Source organism: Oryzias latipes, chromosome 12, assembly GCF_053564925.1.
Source record: "Oryzias latipes strain Hd-rR chromosome 12, Olatipes_Hd-rR_3.1".
Classification (NCBI taxonomy): Eukaryota; Metazoa; Chordata; class Actinopteri; order Beloniformes; family Adrianichthyidae; genus Oryzias; species Oryzias latipes.
This window is the reverse complement of record NC_136248.1, coordinates 31,522,016-31,541,683: the sequence shown is the minus strand read 5'-3', so window position 1 is coordinate 31,541,683 and position 19,668 is coordinate 31,522,016. Positions and strand designations below refer to the sequence as shown.

Below are 19,668 nucleotides of genomic sequence, written 5' to 3'. Positions count from 1 at the left end.
AGGCATGAAATGAAGAAAATAACTGTTATTTTAATGTTTGTTACTATGATTACTGTATTTATCACCCCCCCCCCCAAAAAAAAAAAAAAAAAACAACAACTCAATGATGTTTTTATACATTTATTTTGAATTACTCTGCTCAGTATAGTAAAAACTGCGTGGTTAATCAATCATAAGGTTTCGTCATGAGTTAAAATTTTTTACCTTTGAATCAAAAAAAGATGCAATTAAAATGTATATATATTTAGAGAGAGTGTTTCAAATTAAGGCCTATAAATATATAATTGTAAATCAGTACCAAAAGGCAATTGAAGGTAAATGAAGCAAACTCCTGTAATGAGAACTCCCCACCGACGGGGGCAGTAGAGTCACACTAACGCGATCGTAGCGTAGAAGAAGACCGATCTCTTCAGTGTTGACGCTGATGGGGAAACTTTGATTAGCCACAAACTTTTGACATGACATTCTGCATTTAACGTATTGAAATATCAGCTAAGAGGAAAGAGGGCGGGATATGAAATGCGCTAAAATATTGTAAGAAAGGTTCGCCTAGGTGTTTTTGTAACTGCGCAGGTTAGCTTGACGTTAGCTGGCGCTGCTGTCCTTGTGTTTTCCCGTTAAAGTGCCTCCTCTCCGGGAACACATGAGTGTGTCGCTCGTCGTCGTTCGTCTGGAAATAGCTGACCAGTCTCCTCCTCCACGGGGCTTCCAGTACTGCGCCGGTGAGCTGGAACTTCCAGGGAGCCATTAACGGTTAACCGTTAGCTAACCGGTTAGCTAACGGCGGGCTCCCCGGCGACACAGAGGCCGTTCTGTGGCTCCACATAACTGCGGGAGAACGTTTGTTTGTTTGTTTGTTTGTCTGGAGCTCACGGAGGAGGTGTTGTTGTTGTGCAGTTGAAGGTATGTCCGAGGAGCAGCTGCAGGAGAAAGCTCTGGGTTTAGCCAAACTTAGCCTGAATGGGAAGTCGGAGCTGGAGAGAGCCGCGGTCCTGCACCAGCACATCGGCAGCAGAGCCATGGGGGACATGGTCATCGAGACCTTCGAGGCCGCCCAAGGTAAGGACGCTTCAGCCCCCGGTCCAGAGCAGAGCGCCTTCTGGAGGAGATCCCAGCAGAAGTGCGGCTTCCACAGAAAATCAAAATGACAGTCATCAGCTGTTTCTCCTCCTTCCAACCTCTTGGTCTCACCAGGAGCAAACATCACTCACGCGTTGGGCTTTGGAGGAGCTCACCTATGGTCATGAGCTCTGGCTCCCTTAGAGATGGGGGGAGTAGCTCGGTCACCCGCAGAGGGCTCGGAGTAGAACCGCTTCTCCTCCACATCCAGAGGAGTCAGCTGAGGTGGCTGAGGCATCTGGTCTTCATGGCTCCTGGACGCCTCCCTGGGGAGGTGCTCCGGGCTTGTCCCCCTAGGCTTAGGCCCTGGGGAAGAAAGACCCAGGTCGGAGAAACATCTCCAGTGTGTCCTGGTAACGCCTCGGAGTCGGAATGAGCGGAAGAAGATGGATGAATGGAAAAGTGACCATATGAGCTTTCACAGTAACACTTCTAAAACAAAAATGAGGAATTGTCTATGTCTGCTTTAAGCATTCGTCCATCGTCTGAACCCGCTGAATCCCTTTAAGAGTCATGGCGTTGCTGGAGCCTATCCTGGCTACTGTTGGGTGAAGGTGGGGCTCAATCTGAACAGACCGCCAGTCTGTTGCAGGACCACACACTCATATCAGCGTGTCAATTTTGATTAATGAGATTAACCAGTGAGAATATGAAGCATGTTTTTACACTGTGGGGGGGAAACCGGAGAACACGCAAACAGAGAAAGAACCCAGCCGGGATTTGAACCAGTAGCTCTGAGGAGAGTGCTAACCACTACCCCCCCACCATGCAGCCCAGTGTAAATGCATTCAAACATTTACTCATAAATAATTTCCACGTTAGCAGACATTTCAAACAAGCAACTGTGTTTTATTGAAACCTTCAATAACTGTCAAGGAAAAAATGTCATCAAACGGGACACCAGAGCTCGTTTGTCCTGCGTTGTATGTTTCTGTTGGTACTGATCCATTTCCAGCCGCTTCCGTCACCCGACGTGATACGAAGAACAGCAGCTTTTCTCATGCAGATGTTTACTTCCTGGTTGGGAACCCGCTGCAGTAAAGTCTTCCTGCTTATTTCCTCATTTAGCTGAAGGTGGTGGTGAATTTTTCTGCTTTTCGTGTAAAAAAAAATAAAAAAAACCTCATTTCTAGCTGGAACTGGAAGTTCTGTTCTGGTGGAATAAATTCTAGGCTAAAATTGACCTTAAATGCTGCAGAAATCAGTGTTGTTGGAGAAAAGTTTCCCTCAAACTCCTGACATGTTTCCGTCGTTATCGTCATCATTTCTTCCAAATGTGTTCAAATGCCTGACGAGCGCCACTCTCCCCTCTCGCTGAAGGAGGCGATGTTGAGGCGGACGGCTCGGCTCGGGACGCCCACACGGAACCGGAGAGTCTGGGAGGAGCAGAACCGTCGCCTGTGGACAGCGCCGCCAAAGGAACGGCTCCGGACTCGCCCTCCAAGCAGCTCCCAGATCAGATCTCCTTCTTCAGCGGAAACCCCTCGGTGGAGATCGTCCACGGGATCATGCACCTCTACAAAACCAAGTGAGGAGACGGGACATCGCCGTTTAGTTTTAGGATTTGACTCAAGAACCAAGTCAGGAATCTGAAGTAATTTGTTGGTTGAATGCTATAAAGTATTCAACCATTGTTTTCCTGTTTCTGTCTTTATTACTAGTATCTTCCTCCATTTTTTGTCCATTAACTCCTCCTCCAATTTTTCATCTATTTTAATCATTCAACTATTCAAATGTTCAGCTCTTTCATCTTTTTCCTTCAAATCCTTGAGGATTATCTGGATTATGTGTCCCGTTCACTGTACCTGGTTGGTGGCGTCATGACATGTTATGTGAGCTGCGGTGCACAACATCGCCGGTGGAATCTCAGTGATGGCATTTTTCACAAACAGATCTTTTTTGTTATTGTGCTGTTTTCACTTTATTTATGGACAACTTTGATCATTTTTCTTTTTTTAATGCCATTTATGACCCTTTAAGTTTCTATTTTCTTCAGCAACACAGCATCAACCCTGACTTTTCTTCTGGACATCAGCTCCTTCTAGTTGAAACTATATTTAAAGCCTTTTGGACTTCAGCAGATCTGGTTTGGGATCCAGATCCACAAACTTTCTGCTTGAAAACATTCTGTTCTGAATCTGATCCGATCGTTCTGCAGAACTCTTCCAGAAAAGAAACAGGATTTCTTCGTTCACTGTTTGCTTTCAGAAACCAGGTTTTCCAGTTTTATTAAAAACGGGCTCATTCAGGCTGAAGCAATCGTGGCCTTTAGGCTCATCCACGACCTGCTCTGCCAACACAGACGTACCACAAGCAGCCAAAACCAAAACAGACTTTTCTGGAGCAGAAGATCCGTAAGGACTGGGATGTTTGATCAGCTGATCCTTTTCCGGCGCCCCTGACGTCAGGCTGACCTTCTTTGCTCGTGTCAGCAGCACAGTCGCAAAAGCAAAACGCTCCTTCAGATTGTTTCAGGCGAGTCTGAAGAGAAACAAATTGACCTCTTGTGTCTGCATATTACGCCAACATTCGCCCCGTTCTGGGAAACGGCAGCATCATCTGGCCTCTGGCAGCCAAACACTCGCAAACAAACTCGCCATGCAGCTGGCTGGTCCAACCACAGGCCCAGAGGCAGTTTTACTTTAGTTTGATCCTTTTTTTTTAAACACCTTTCAGCAACATTAGAATCACGCTGCGTTCAATTTGATCTCACTTTTCTGGAAACATGAGAGCCGACAAGTCGACTTCTGGACGACAGCTGGCTGGGGAGAGCGGGGATCGATCCGCCAACTGCTCTACCGCCTGAGCTAAACTGCCGCCAGTTTACTTGCAGACGTCATAAATCTGAAACGGGCTTCGGTAACAACAAACCTCTTCATCTCTGTCGTCCGCACGTTTCTGTGTCGCTGCAGTAAAATGACGTCCCTGACCGAAGACGTCCGCCGCAGTGCCATGGTTTGCATCCTGACCGTCCCGGCGACCATGACCAGCCACGACCTCATGCAGCTCATGGCGCCGTTCAACGAGGTCATGGAGCACATGAAGATCATCCGCGACTCCACGCCCAACCAGTACATGGTTCTGATCAAGTTCTGCTCCCAGGTGAGCGTCTGGGCGGGTCGTGTTGTGTCTGTGGCGTTCTTTTGGTGCCGGCGTCATTGTTGGCGTTGTGTGTTTTTAGGCAGACGCTGACAGCTTCTACACCACCTGTAACGGGCGGCAGTTCAACTCCATCGAGGAGGCCGTCTGCCAGGTGGTTTACGTGGAGCGAGCCGAGGTCATCAAGTCTCAGGAGGTAAATGAACCGGTTCCGCAGATTCCTCAGATGACCCCAGTCACCTCTGGGAGACGCCGCCCTGACCTCTTACCGTTAAAACTTTGCCGTTTCGGGTTCAGCGCCCCCAGCGTCGCTGCCCAGATCCGACAAGTGTTTGTAAAAACTCTGGTCCAGTGAGTTTCTGAGCCATTTGAGGAGAACTCTTTACATTCTCTGCATTTACCCTGAAGGTGACGAGGACTTAAAGCTTCTGTGAGGCGTCTGAACACTTTAAAGAGCTTTAAATGCTTAACAATAACTACTAAAAATGAGGTCACGCTTGTTTCCCGCCAGCGGTCATTCTTGTGTTGCATGTCAGCGTTAAATAAAGAACTTCTAAAACGTCCTGGTCTGATGGGGAAACACAAAAATGCTTTTCACTCACAATAAATGCCTAACCTGACAGAAAACGAGCAGAATCAATCTGTGCATTGTATTTTGAAGGGCTGATGTGGCAGGTGTTCAGGCTGAAGGAGCTTTTGTTGTATTTACTGGCCTACAGTCTGCGTCCTTCCTCTGGAGATCAGGTCGGGGTTTTGCTCTCGCTCCAGAGTATTTTCCTGATTAGTTGATGTTTCTCTGAAGAATAAAGACAGACTGATGGACGGACAGAAGACTGTGGTGACAGCAGCCATGATGCTGGTCTACGGGAGGCAGCAGAGATGAAGATGCTGAGGATGGATCACTCAATCCATCAGAGGAACAGATCATGGCAGATGTTCTGGAGATCCATCCTGGGAAGCAGATGTTTGGACACGTGGGGATGTTTGTGAAAGGAATTACCGGGAAATAGGAGGAAGACAAAGAGGAGGTTCATGGATGTAGAGGAGAGGGTTAGATTTGCCGTGGTGCCTCCTAAAGGGAGTATCAGAAAAAACAAAGAAATATAGTTTTCATGACGTTGAGAGTCGGTGTCAGAGGTTTTTTTTTTTATTCTGAAAACATTTCAGACTTGTTTTTTCTTCTTCTCCGACCTTTTTGCTCTCGAAGCTTCTCTAATCGCTGCTCATCTGGAGAACTCTGAATTATCCTGGCTGTAATCGTAAACAGTTATCGTTTTGCAAAGAATTGTGGGATTAAATAATCCTCTTGGATGGTCTGGTGTTTCCTCTGCTAAAGGAGATCATGGAAGAACCACAGACCTCCTTTTATCTTTCATCTGGTCAAATTCATGTCGTTCTTCAAGCAGATTTTCCCTTCTGACCCCTTGCAGTACCTCTTCTGTCCTCTGGGGGTCTGCGGTGGTTCGACTCAACATTTTCACGATCACCTGTCGGACAGCCTGGACTCAAACCTCCAACCTCACGCTTTGCTTCACACTTCCCTCCCCAGGGGGCCAGTCTGCCGGTGATGGAGCTCACCGAGCTGCCCAAGTGCACCGTGTGCCTGGAGAGGATGGATGAGTCGGTGAACGGCGTCCTCACCACTCTGTGCAACCACAGCTTCCACAGCCAGTGCCTGCAGCGGTGGGAAGACGCCTCGTAAGTCCCACCGGAAAACTCTCAAACTAGCAGGAATTGATCCAAAACATGGGTTTGGTCATCCTCCGGGTGGTGCTGGTTTCTCGTTCTTCTCTGTTGGGGTTTTCCCTCCCAGCTCGGACCGGAAGCTCGGCGTTCTGGATGCTCCTCCCGGCTCCAGGTCACCTGCTGATGGTCAAAGCTCTGCTGTGTTTCAGGTGTCCCGTGTGCCGCTACTGTCAGACCCCAGAGCCGGTGGAGGAGAACAAGTGCTTCGAGTGCGGAGTTCAGGAGGTGACCGTCCGCACCTTTGGAGCGTCTTCGCCGACTCTTGGTTTGGTTTTTATACGCCTCTGCGTCTTTCACAGAACCTGTGGATCTGTTTGATCTGCGGCCACATCGGCTGCGGTCGCTACGTGAGCCGGCACGCCTACAAGCACTTTGAAGAAACGCAGCACACGTACGCCATGCAGCTCACCAACCACCGCGTGTGGGACTATGCCGGAGGTACGCCGACCCCGAACCAACCTCAAGGGAAGATGGTGACCAAAACCCTTAGAAAGCTCACCGAAAGTCCAGAAAAATCGCAGCGCTTCACAGAATTAAAAATGCTCTGTTTCCAAAGGATCGGACTTCCCTGTGAGGAGAGAAAATTCTGTTTGGACACAAAAACAAAATATAAAATTAAAGCCGAGAGCGGCGTTACGGGGCCTGCAGCTGTTCAAGCCGCAGCCTGAGGCGATTTTGAGTTTGTGTGTGTGCGGCGGGGCGCCATTCTCACACAAGTGCACAGAAAAACAGAGCAATAATAAACAATGCATGAACAAAGACTGGCCTTAAAGTTCCACTGTGTTTCTATTCCCAGTGGTCTTTAAATGATTATAATGATTTATTATGACATACTTTGTGCAGAGCAGCAGGACTTGCTTTTGGGTTGTGGGCGGGACTATTGGCTCCTACGTTAGCCTAGCAAATTTCCCAGCATGCCTTTGTTTACATTTTCTCCCTCTAGCAACAAGCACCTCACCCCAACCTAACATTAGCGTAGCGGCGAGCAATATCGGAGCCGTGCAGGCGCCCGGTTCAGAGCCGGACGGCAGCTCAGACGGGGAAAATGAAGACGTTGGTGACTCCATTTGTCTGGATTTAGAATGGGAGCAGAGAAACGAGACTTTAGCCCGCCCATGTGGATCATCCCGTTCTCCTTTGCTGCTGACCCAACAGGATTTGCATAAAACAAAACTCAGGAACACTGTTTTTATCTTAAATTCTATGTGGAAGTCCTCCATTATGAGAAAGATGCTACAAGAACGCGATAAAAACACCCAAAACACCATTTTCATTGGAGTGGATCTGGAACTGCTGCAGCCCAAAATAACAACAACAATAATAATAATAGTAATAATAAATATGGTCCTTGACTCTTTGGGCCATAAAGACACTAACTAAACAGGATAAACGGTTTTCTATGCGAAGAGCAGAACATGGCGCACATTTTCAAAATAAAACGTCTGCTGACACCACGTCAGACCAAGTGGAAGAAAGTTTCTTTAGTTTAACTCAATGAAACCAAAATCTTATCACATTTTAATGTTTGAAGCAACGTTTTTGCTCCTGATTTAAACTCACTGACTGACAGGCTTGTTTGGTGACAGAAAAGTTACTTCTAGATCAGGGGTCGGGAACCTTTTTGGCCAAGAGAGCCATAAATGCCACATATTTTTAATTGTAATTTCGAAAGAGCCATACAATAATGTAGCGTCCCTTTCCCACACTGAGGCACGGAGACTTAACCTCTTTTAAGGTTCTTTTTTCTGGTTACTGCAGACCACAACGAACGCCGTACAATTAATTCAGCAGCTCCTGAATCTCTCCCGCTGAGACAAGAGCGCTTCTCCCAACTTTATATTCACCTGCTCGCGCTCCATCACTCCCATTTCCCTTATTCGGCCCATGGCTGAACCCCATTGGTCCAAACCCCCTAACAACGGGCTGAGCGACAGAACTGAGGGCCAATCAGATCTCTGCTTGACGCATTCAATGAACTCCAGAACTTTTAACGCGGCCCAACAGCCATCCAACTCAGTCCGCGACAATTTGTTTGAAACTAAATATACAAGTGAATGTGTGCATTTGATTTAATTTCAACACTTTTAAAGTACAATAAGTCTGTGAATTCTTTTTAATAACATCGTTATGCTGTTGCTAATAAATGATGAGTATTTCTCGTGGTAGTTCTGCTGATGGTCTAGTCTGGTTGATACGTGGTGAGTTTCTGCTTCATGCAGGCGTTGAGACTTTAAACGTCATCGTAGGTCTGAATGTTCTTTAGATGTGAGACAGACTGATCACATGCAGACGGGAAGCCAGACACACACTCACACGCTGCAGTGAGTGACGGGCAGCGGGTTTTACGTTTTTATAATCCCTGCGCGATTCACCTTACTGGCCGTGCCCCCCCCTCTAACATCCCGTCCCCGCATCTGCGCGCTCTTTCTCAGAGACGGGAGCGCGCAGTTTTAGGCACGGCAATTCACAGGTTTCAGGCTGTTACAAACTCTGTGAAATAATAGATAATAGTAAACTGATAGTGCTGGCGCAGATTTCTCTCTCTAAGCACTGCTACTACTGCGCGCCTCTGGCATCGCATCGCGCCCGAGAAGGACTGGTCTAAAGAAAGAAAAAAAACTATAATTAAAGATTTGTCTGCGAGCCACATGTGACCATCAAAAGAGCCATATATGGCTCGCGAGCCATAGGTTCCCGACCCCTGCCCTAGAATATAAATCTATCATGTCTGCAGTTGTGTTTTTCCCTTTTAGGCGATTGAGATTTTGGCTTTTTGGTCTGTGAGATCCGGGGATCATCTCCACAATCCTGAATCACAACTTTTTAGGAAATTCACGTCATTAGGAAAATCCGGTTTTACATAACTGAACAAATGCTGAACTTTCAACAGTGAAATCAGGAATTCTGACTTTAAAAACGTGACGTCACAGGAAAATGAATGGATGATGCGTTTATCCAAGTCTGTTTGATTTCAGTTTTTTAAGCTGAAGTCTTTTTTTCATAGCAGCAAATCTTTGTGACGGTCAGTGAAGGAGGCGTCTGCTTGAAAAAGCCTTAAAAAGTGACATCTCTCAGAATGGGGCGGAGCCTATCCGTCCTCCGGTCAGCATTTCTGCATCTCTGTAGTTCAGAACAAACCAAACTGAAGCAGCAGTTTAGTTCGCCGTCGCTCCTATGCGCCATCAACAGGAAGTTGTTCTTTTCTCTATAAATCAACTAACTCCTCTCCACGTTTGACAACCTAACAGAAAACCTGAAAACTGCGTTTTGTGGGAACCAGAAGGACTTTAACAGGATTTCTGCTGAAATTGTCAACAGATAACTACGTCCACCGGCTCGTGGCGAGCAAGACCGACGGGAAGATGGTGCAGTTTGAATGTGAAGGAGACACCTGCCAGGAGGAGAAGGTCGATGGGCTCCAGCTGGAGGTTTGCACTTTCTGCTCTCTCGTCCCCGCCGAGTCGCCTAAAAGCTTGTAACGGTCCGTCGCCGCCTGCAGTTCTCCTACCTGCTGACCAGCCAGCTGGAGTCCCAGAGGATCTACTGGGAGAACAAGATCGTTCACCTGGAGAAGGAGACAGCAGAGGAGGTACGGAGGTCGGCGGGGTGGAAGCGTGCGCCGTGTGGCCGGGCTCATCCTCTCTCTTTGTGAGCGCAGATCAACAACATGAAGGCCAAGTTCAAGGAGACGCTGGAGCGCTGCGACAACCTGGAGCAGAGACTGGGAGAAATATCCAAGGAGAGGCAGAGTTTGGAGAAGAAGTAGGTTTCACCTCCGGGACTTTTTAGACGCTTGGGGTCAAACGTTGAAGCAGAATATTAAACATCTGTGCAAATAGGAAATGAACGGCTGCAAAACTGAAGGGATTCCCAGAATTCCCTGCAGGTTTCACTCCCAAACAGACGGATGAAGTCGGGAACACCAGCTGAAAAGCAGCTTCATCCTACAGACGCTGTTTTGTGGAAACCCGCTCACGGCTGTGGCGTTTGAACCTCCAGGTCCACTCAGCTGAGCGGCCGGGTGCTGAAGCTGAGCCAGGAGCTGAAGGAGGAGCAGGAGATGAACCGCTGCCTGAGAGCCAACCAGGCGCAGCTGCAGGCCCAGCTGGCCGAGGAGGAGCGCAAAGCCAAGGAGAGCGGTGAGTGATGTCACTTCCTGCCCCGGACACAACACGAGCCCGGGTGACGTTTCCTATTCGTCAGCGCTAGAATGTCAGAACTAAACTGAAGAAGACAAAAGAACAAAAAAATCTATAGATGGATGCATCAAACCAGGGAAGATTAGTAAATTAACTGGAAAATAAAGAAATATATACACAAATATTCACATAAACATGTAAACGATGCCATTATAATTACCCTTATTCATAAATAGACATATTTATACTTATACATACTTTAAATGACAGATCAAATCCATTAAACGTAAACTTTTTTATTATTTTGCACAATTTTCATAATGCGGTTTTTATTTTAAGTGCAGATTGTTTGATGAATCCATAAGTATCAACGATTTCAGGTAAAAAAAGAGGAAGTTCTATATTTGAACATATCAAAGATACATTTTATTTGTATTTATTTATTTTATTTCCACAGAACAATTCGACCTGCAAACCTTTTTCTGTGACTTATTTTTTCTTAAGGATCAAAAAGGATTTTTTGGGGGTTTTTTTTCTTCTTTGTTTATGATTTAATGTCGTCAATTTTTTTTTTTATCCGGACTTTATCTTCATTTTTTCTTTCTGCATCAGAACAGCACAATGAAGCCGTTTCATGTTTCTAACTGTCCCAGTTTGGTGTCAAATAGCAGCTTTTGTGATGGTCTGTAGACCTCCAGACGTTTGTTTTTTTCAGATCTTGGGCTCATAAAAACAGATTTTTATTTCTTCGGGTTAAAGAACTTTGTCGGGTTTTGTTGCTTGTGCATAACACACCATGTGTGCGTCTGCGGCTTACAGAAGCGGCGCCGTCTTCCTCTGCTTCTGTCAAACCTCCATCAGCCTCTGTATCGGACCCCTCCCCTCAGGGAGCAGTGAGCTGTCACTACAGAACACCCCCAGAAACCATTTAGTGGTTTAACCCTCCGGGTGTCTCTGTGGATTTGAACCATCACTCTCAGGATGGACACTCTACCACACACCGCAGAATTATTTATTACTATTTATTATTTAATTTGTTGTTAGGCGCTAATTTTTCTAGCCTGCTTTTGGACCTAAACCTGCCTCTGTTGCCGTGGTAACAATCAGGCAGAATTTTAAACCAAAGTGTTAGTTTCACCCTGCCCCTAAGGGTGGATGCGGGCGATCTGCGGTGGGAAACGGTCATGCCTGTACGGGACACGCCGTAAGCGTGTGTAACTTCCAGTGTTCTGCTTCACAATACCACACACACGACAATGGTACGTTCCATTTTCACGTTGGCCCTTGAGGTGGCCGTTCAAGCCCTAAGGGAACTTATAGACACGCCGTTGGTGACCGTAACCCATCAGAACCGAGACCCGTTTTAAAAAAAACATGACCCGAATGGGTCGGGTCATGTGACTAAGGCTGAAAGTGTTGTTGATGCATAGAATATTTACAGGAACTATAGAAATGAAGGCATATGTACTAAATAATGATATTTATAATGTCGAAATAGGAAATTCAGAAATGCTTCATGAATCTTTACGTATTTTTTTAACCACGAAACCTAATTTTAGTAACAGTTTTTGTGGTTAAAAATACAACCAAAACAAACTGTGACTGTTGTAGTTTTAGGTTGATATGATTGAAGAAATTAGATTATTTTCTGTCTCTCTCACGTGGTGATTTATAACCCCCCCCCCCCACACACACACACACACACACACCCCCTCCCATTAATTTCCCATTGAAGGGTGGGGTTGTATTCTCTCATTTACAGAACATGTGAGATCGGGTTCAATTCTTTATTTTCATCAGATTCTTCACTGTGTCCTCTGGGTGTCGTGAAGCGTTTTAGGAGCCTCGGTTCTGAAGCTGAAAGGAACCGCAGCCTTTGATCCGAACCGTTTGGGCCTCAGAGGAGTTCTGTTGGAGTCAACAGCTCTTCTGCCAAAGCAGACAGAGTTCATCCTGTGGGGGAGTTTGCAGCAGTAAAAGTTGTTTTCTTGGCAGATCAGGGCCTCACATGTTTCTCACACGGTTCTGGTTCTTCTGGAAGTTTCCACGTTCCTTTTCTCCTTCATCCTCCCTCTGTCTTTCATCTGGTCAGAACCCGTAACCCTAGGCACTTTAACGTTGGGAGTGGGGTCATCTAGACCCACTAGACAGTGCTCTGAACCTTTTTTCTTCAATGATTTGTGATCTTCACTGGTGTCCATGGATTACATGAAATCTTTCCACCTTTATCCACCTTTGAAATGGTAGGGAGAACACCTCAATGGAAGGGGGGGGGGGTCATCTAAGATAGCATAAGGGTTAAAGGCAGGTGCATGAATGTAACAAAGGTTAGCCTTAAAAACGTGGGCGAAAATCCTCGACCAGGTGTCAATAATCGTGGAAGCAACGCATCATCTGTTAATTTCTGATCATCTGCTGACATCACTGCTTACTGATTTGGTCTGGTTCCAACATGGCGGAGTTCGTATTACGAGAAAATGGCGACTGAATTGACTTAATTTGGTTGGAGGAAGCCATGAATGACGTCGCGCTCACTCACTCCGGTTCTCATCTACAGTCAGTCTGTTATGACTTTTAATGGAGACCTTGCAGCCAATCAGAGACAAGTATTTACCCAGACCATATTATAACGATGGGGTTTATTCAAACACACTTCTCCCGTGTCCAAAGATCGCCTAAATCCGGAGGCGCTCCACTTCTGTCATTCTGCGTAATAACTATTAATAACTAAAGAGGCATGCTCTGCAGATGTCTGATCTGCTGTAATTCTGCCAAAACCACAAACCTGTTTGACTTCATGCTGCAGGTTTTTCTTCATTTTCCTCTGGTGGGGGCAGAACTCAGGGACAGGAGCGGGAAGAAGGTTGGAACATGCAAACGTCCGCTCTGCAGAAGGGACTGTTGTTGTTGCTGTGGGCCCGACGGCGGCGTGCTGCTGCTGTACTTCCTGTTTGCAGGAGAACTTCCTCTTTTCACGGTGGAATTTGCAAACCATAAACAAATTGGATGAAGTCTGCAGAATCCGTTCTGACACCTTCAGGTTTGGAGAGTCTTCCTGTGGAGTCCAGACAGCTGGAGGGATTTCTGCAGAAACCGCCTCACTTTCCCGTCAGACGGCTTCTCCAGAAACCTTTTTTGATGCCACAGGCGGTTTTCGGGTGTGTGGGGGGGGTGAAAGTGAAGCTGAATGTGAGAGGAGTTCAGTTGACTTGTTTATTCTTAACCAGGCCGGTTTGAGCTGCTTTTCCCCAAATAAGTGCAATCAATGCAACAGAATCTCCTTTGAGTTTCATCTGTAGACAAACAGAAACATTTCAAGCAGATGTGAAAAAGAATTTGGTGCAAACTGAGTTGGTTTTTCTTTTTTTGGGTCAGCTGCACAAACCAAATCTAGAAAAAAGCTGGAACTTTCTTTTGTTTTACAAAAGCAAAAAACAAGACCTCAAACTTGAGTTTTCTGGTTTAGATCTTTGAAACGAGTTTTTGTTTCAGAACTTGATCTGTTTACGATTTTGACTGAAATATTCTTTTATTAACGCTTTTTATGCGATTTTGAGACTTGAAGTCCCGCTCCGTTCATTTTAGATCTACTCCCAAAACGTTCCCAGTCGTCTCTTTAACTATGATGATGCCGTTTTTAGCATAAATCAAACATCCTGTCGTTTAATAACCCCTTTATAAAAGTAAAATCTGTCCAACACAAAAGGCTTTCAGCTCGCATCCGTTTGCTTAGCTGTTGGACAGGAAAAGTTAGAAGAAAAAGTCCTGTCGTTTTTCAAGAACATAGTTTCTGCAGAAGTTCAGTAGAAATTCACTTCTTGAGTTGGGACTGTTGCCACGGAGCAAGTCCACGCCCATTTCCTGTCACCTATAACTGAAAGCTCGCCGTTTACGAGACGAGGAAAACAAAGACGTTCACGGATCAGTTTGTCTGACGGAGGAGGCGTTAGAATGGGGCGGAGCAAGGGAGCTTGTGGCTCCGCCCAGCGTATTTTCTATGTCACAAATACGATTTTTGTCCTGTTTCACAAATATTCAAGTAAGACAAATACGCAGAAATACAATTTTGAGATAAAATGTCTTAATATATGTCGTCCATCATCAGGAAAATGAAAAACAAACTTTAAGATGATATTATAACACATCCAGAGATTATAAATGAATGAAAATGTTTGCCAAATATCGTTTTACAAGATAGGAGAATCTGAAATCCTCATTTCTCTCTTTTTACTCTCATTTGGGGCTTTTTGTGGTGAGAATATGTTTTCTGGTAAACTGTGAGCTGCGGTTCGCTAGCTGCATCTGCTTCTTCTCCTTTTGTGCTGAAAAGCATTTCCTGCTGAACCGTGACAGCTTTGGATGTGGTTCTGTGGCACCGGAAGGAACCACGTCACCCGTTAACCCACTAGACCGCTTTTCACAGCCTTTATCAACACTTTCAGTCTGTAGGAAAAAGAACTAGAAAACATATTTTCCTGGTTTCTTCTCACACCGCTTTTTGGTGCCATAAAAGTCAGACAGTGTCCCAAATTCATCACTGAACAGAATCAGGAAATGAAACAGTCGATTATTGGTTCAATTATCCTAAAAATGAGTTTTTATGAAGTTGCTAGAAAGGAAACTTGTGTTCAGACGTGAGGTAAATCTCATCTGAGGACGGTCTAAACCGTCACATTCAGGTCAACCAAAGAAAAGTGGAACGTAAAGCCCCCCCCAGTGCTGAGTCATGGTAAATTCCTCATGAAAGATCAATCTGCATGAATCTTATTCACCATAAACTCTCCTCAGCAGCTACAGTCATTAGAAAATCCCTCCTTAAACCTGGTTCCTAACTTTTATTCAGTTTTTAAGACGTTTAGTTTATTTCTACTTCATCACAAATTGAACGTTTTCAAACTGGATTTAAGGATTTACACGAGCACCACATTTTAGACTTCCTGTTTGAAGCTGCTTTCAAAAGGGAAGGAACTGGAACCAGGTCAGATCCCTGGGTTGAATGTCGCTGGTGTGAATTTAGTCACTTAGCAGAAGATTTTGTCAAAGCGAGAAGCTCTCCCAGCAAGGAATGTGGGGTCATCTGGACCCCACATTCCTCGTATCTTACCAAGATGGAAACCACCACAGAGCTAAAAAGAACACAGTACAATAAAAAGTTAAATAAAAAACAATTAGCTGCTTTTTATTATTTGTAAACGATCACATTTTCCTTTTGCTTGTGAGGACAGAATGGGTGTGGCCTTTTCTTGTGAGGACAGAGTGGGTGTGGCTTCTCTGTGTAATCTTTATTTAAAAAGCACTTTTCATACTTTGTAACACAAAGTGCTAGTGAAATATTTAGTATGGCTTCCCTGTGTGATGAAAGTGAGTTTGTTTATTTTATTTTATTATATATAATAAAAACAAAATATAAATGTGCTGAATGAACCAAAAACAAGTAATTTACGCTTAAAGCCCAGAAGACATTTCTTTCTTGCTGGGATGTCCAGAGTTGAAGAACGTCTGTGTTTCTTCTTCTTTGGAGGAACAAAAAATCTGAACTATTTCTGAATAAATGATTCCATTTTCACTTTTGTTATTGATGCTAATCACAGATGCATCCATTACATTTGTTTAGATTTTTTTTAGACAGTTCTCTCTTTAGTTCTGTTGATTGGTCGAGACGTTCCCACGTTAAAATGTCAGAGCTTTAAATAATTTTCTGTAAAAATGTGAATCATTAAACTTCCATTTCCAGGTTGTTGGTCCACAGAAACATTCAGTCCCGTTTCCTCTGTGTTGTCGGTAAATGTGGGAGTTTGTGTGTTTTCTGCAGAACGGCGTTGACTTCGCTCTGTTTTCAGGGGAACGTAAAGACGCCGTCATCGCGGAGCTGCAGGAGCAGCTCAGAGACGTCATGTTCTATCTGGAGACGCAGCAGAAGATCGAGCAGCTGTCGTCCGAGGCTCGCAGCGAGATCCAGGACGGACAGATCGACATCCCCGCCGGCCCCGCGGACTCGGCCGCCGCAGGCCCCTCCTCCGGCCGGGGCCGCAGAGGCCGGGGCCGGAAGAGGAAGTAGCGTGGAGGGAGCTCCGTCCTGCGTGGACGTGCGGGACACTGTGGCCGTCTGTTAGTGTGGACGTCCGATTGCACGTCAATAATGCAGAAAGACGTCTGCATTATTGTCACAAAACGTTCAAGATGCAACGGAGCCTCTTTACCGGACATGGCGGCGTCTTCCAGCAGTGATTTGATCTTCAAGACAGCAGGGAATGTAAATAAAAGTTATTTATTGACACCATCCTGTTGGACATTTATCCACGTTTGGTTCAAAGTTAAACGTTTTCTTTTGTACAGGATGAAAGTTTCCTTTGAAAGACGGTCGTCTTCGGTGTTTTATTAAAACTTTTCAGACCAACTTTCCTTTCAAATCCATCGCTGGAACGTTTTCAGGAAGTTTGAGGAGGAAAGATCTCATTTCCTGGTGTTTGTTTTGTCTCCACAGTGGAGTTTGTTAGAGAAAGGGAAAGTCCAGGGACAGGAGCCAGGGAAGCTTTCGGGAAGTTTCTGTGCTGCGGAGTCTGTAGGTGAAGGTCAGCAGGAGGAGGAGGAGGAGGAAGAGGAGGCCGCTCCGTCTGTGAGGTGAAGGTGGTAAACCCTCTACCAAAACGTTACCACTGAAATAGTTCCAGAAACTTAGAACCTCCTAAGAATGTGGTTCTTCTTGCGTTTCTGGTGGATTCTGGGTTTTTAGGAAAAACAAAAATACATTTGTAGCTGTTTTCCTAAAAAAAAAAGTGTCATTAATAAAGAACTGCTTCAAATTTGCTTTAAAATAAAAGTTCAAATGTAAATCCTCCAAAACAGGACTGCTTATAACTTTACATCATGTTTAATAAACGGAAGCAGCTTCTGTCACAAACAGAACTCTAACTTTAACCCACTAAAGACTGTTCCCAGAGCCCCGCCCCTTTACATTTGGCATCATCTTCTATGGGTGTGATGTCACCCACAGAAGATGCTTTACTTCCAGCTCCAACCCAATGAAGTCCGTTCCGCCATGTTGGAGTAAGCTGTGATTGGTTCGACTCGGTCTGTGTCCCTGTTTCTAAGGCAACCGCTCTGGCCAATCAGGAGTGAGCTTCTTAAAAGGCCATGAAATCTGTCAAATGTTTTGAATGTGGGGGCCAGCAGGCTCCACCCACTTTTATTGAGGCATCTGATTGGTCAGTTTATAACTTCAACAACAGAAAAAATAATGCGGGGAAAAAAAGATGTTTAAACAAAGGTATCAGATCCAGAACGGTTCTGACCCATAAAATGACGGAGTAACAGCTGTTGGAGCCACTTCCTGTTTGCAACGCCAGGGGGAGGAGTCACTCAGTCCAGTCAGTCCAGTGGATACCAGAAGGAGTTCGTACCGTATGCTGCAGTGGTTGGGAGACGGTCAGGTTTAGAAATATTTTCCTCAGAGGAAAAATTAGTTTGAATCCCATTTTCTCATTTTTAGGGCGTCTTTTACAGTTATTTTCATTACGTTTGAGTTTCCTGCAGTTTTGTGAAAGTTTCAACCAAAAACAAATCATTTCAAAAGTTTGGAAACTCCTGATGTAGTCTGTGTAGGCGGAGCTTCTGCAGTACCTTTGTGGCGCAGTAGCAGAGCGGTCAGCCTCTGTGTGCCCGTGTGTGCGCTAAACCCCCCATGCTGCCTCCGGCGGCCTGCTTGCACGGCCCCTCTGGGTTTTCGTGAAGAGCTTCGGTCCCTTTTTGAATCTGGCGTCCGGAGAAACGTGCAGCAGCTCTGAACGGAGCAAACGGTATAAATATAATTTATAAAGAATATAAAGAAATTAGGAAGCGTTTGCTTGTTTCTGTTTTGTGCCGCACAACCGGTTTGTGTCGGTTAAACAGGATGTTTGTGGCCTCGATAAACATCGATCTGCAGATCTGTTCTGGATGACGTTTAGCTCACGAGGTTCGCCTCTGCAGCTCTGAACGGAGGACGAAGTGATGGAGATGAATGCATGTGAGGCTCTGAGGCGGGGGCCTCAGCGGCACATCAAAGAGCAGATTGGAACCTGTGACGGACGAGGAAGGCAGGGGGCGTCGATGTCTCATGACTAACCCTCTGCTTCTGCCATGGGACTAACTGTTTACCCCACAGGAGTAAACTGTGTACAGAAGCAGAGACTTCCTCTGAATTTACACCAACCCTCTGATGAAAATGACTTTTTCTATCGTTTGACTAAATCAACCGCAGACTACAGCGGAACAGAAACGGCCTCTGATGGTTGAAGTCAAGGATCTGCGGTCGGGTTCAGACGTTTGAAGACGTCAGCGTTCACGCCGTCGTCGTGGAGACGGCCGCCTCTGCTTCTGCACTAAACCACATGCTGGTTGGCTTCAGCTGTGAGCAGAAGACGAGAACGCAGAGAACGGAGGCAGATTTCTGATCTTTGTGGCTCATGTTTTCTGGAAAAGTCTTTGGTTTGACAGAGACTGGTGGCAGAATCCTCTTTGGTTCTGGTTCTGCTGCTTAACCACCGTCACTCGCCGTTGTCCTGAGGCTCCTGAACCACACGTGGTTCTTTCATTGCTTTACTGTGGTTCTGCTGCTGAAACATGAAGGAACTCATTCAGAAACGTGGCTATGAATGTAATGAATCATGGACCAGTGACGTCATATTCATGCTGGTCGCCACATTCTATACAACAACAATAAAGTTCTTTAGGATTTACACTGTAAAACATTTTCCACTGATGATCCCATGTGACACTTTAATAAGAACTCATATCTGCCTCAATCATTGATGAAAACGATATTTGGATAAATTGTGATGCTTTCATTGTATTTTCTATTTTATTTGTGGGAAAAAACACATTGTTATTAGTAACAATACCATGAACAAGAAACCCAAATACAGAACAAAGCAGTTTTTCTAACCAAACTTCTGCTCCACAAACCAAATCTGGGTTAAACTAAACAGTCAGCAACGTTAACAATGAGATACAGAGTGGAGGGGGCGGAGCCTAATGGGCGCACATGGAGCGCAGTCCGAACAGATGCTGAATGGAAACGGGATACGAGTTTCTGAAATGAGGAACTTTCAATGTTTACAAAACGTACCTGAGGTTATCTTCTGTCCCGCCGCCGCCGTCCCGGACGGAAGGACCAGATTATTTTCACAATTCTTCCTTCTTCCTGAGCCTTTGAGCAAACATTTCACCCCCGCCTCACACTCAAAATGTACACACACCTAGTGCCCTGTGGAAATGGAGTTTGGACTCCGTAAACAACACACACACACACACACACACACACACACACACACACACACACACACACACACGATGATGACATCCCAGCAGGAGAAGCCATCAAAGAATGAATGTCTAAATGTCTCAAAAACGTTTTAAAATCAGAATCCGGTGTGTCGGGGGATCCAAAGGAAGTTCTGACACTATTATGGGATGGCCAAAGGACTTATGGCTTGGTGAGCGAGCTTCATTAAATTTCTCTCACACACTGCAGGGTTGAGTCAACCACCGCAACCGATGTCTGGTTGACCTTTGACCTCGGGAATAA

The 19,668-nt window shown here is 45.5% G+C and overlaps 1 protein-coding gene across 2 annotated transcripts; it reads left to right on the top strand.

Moving 5' to 3' along the window:
• Positions 1–344: 344 nt before the first annotated feature.
• Positions 345–16,500, top strand: brap (BRCA1 associated protein). 2 transcript variants are annotated; one of them, XM_023960852.2, is made up of 13 exons: positions 345–722; positions 898–1,059; positions 2,440–2,647; positions 4,032–4,221; positions 4,301–4,414; positions 5,768–5,916; positions 6,114–6,189; positions 6,264–6,402; positions 9,283–9,392; positions 9,464–9,553; positions 9,623–9,726; positions 9,964–10,103; positions 15,944–16,500. In XM_023960852.2, exons 1-13 carry the CDS (start codon positions 644–646, stop codon positions 16,159–16,161), a joined length of 1,779 nt encoding a protein of 592 aa, XP_023816620.1. In that variant the 5' UTR covers positions 345–643; the 3' UTR covers positions 16,162–16,500. The 2 variants fall into 2 exon arrangements, with proteins under 2 accessions (XP_023816620.1, XP_023816621.1); XM_023960853.2 differs by having other exon boundaries at positions 9,915–10,103.
• Positions 16,501–19,668: the final 3,168 nt, after the last annotated feature.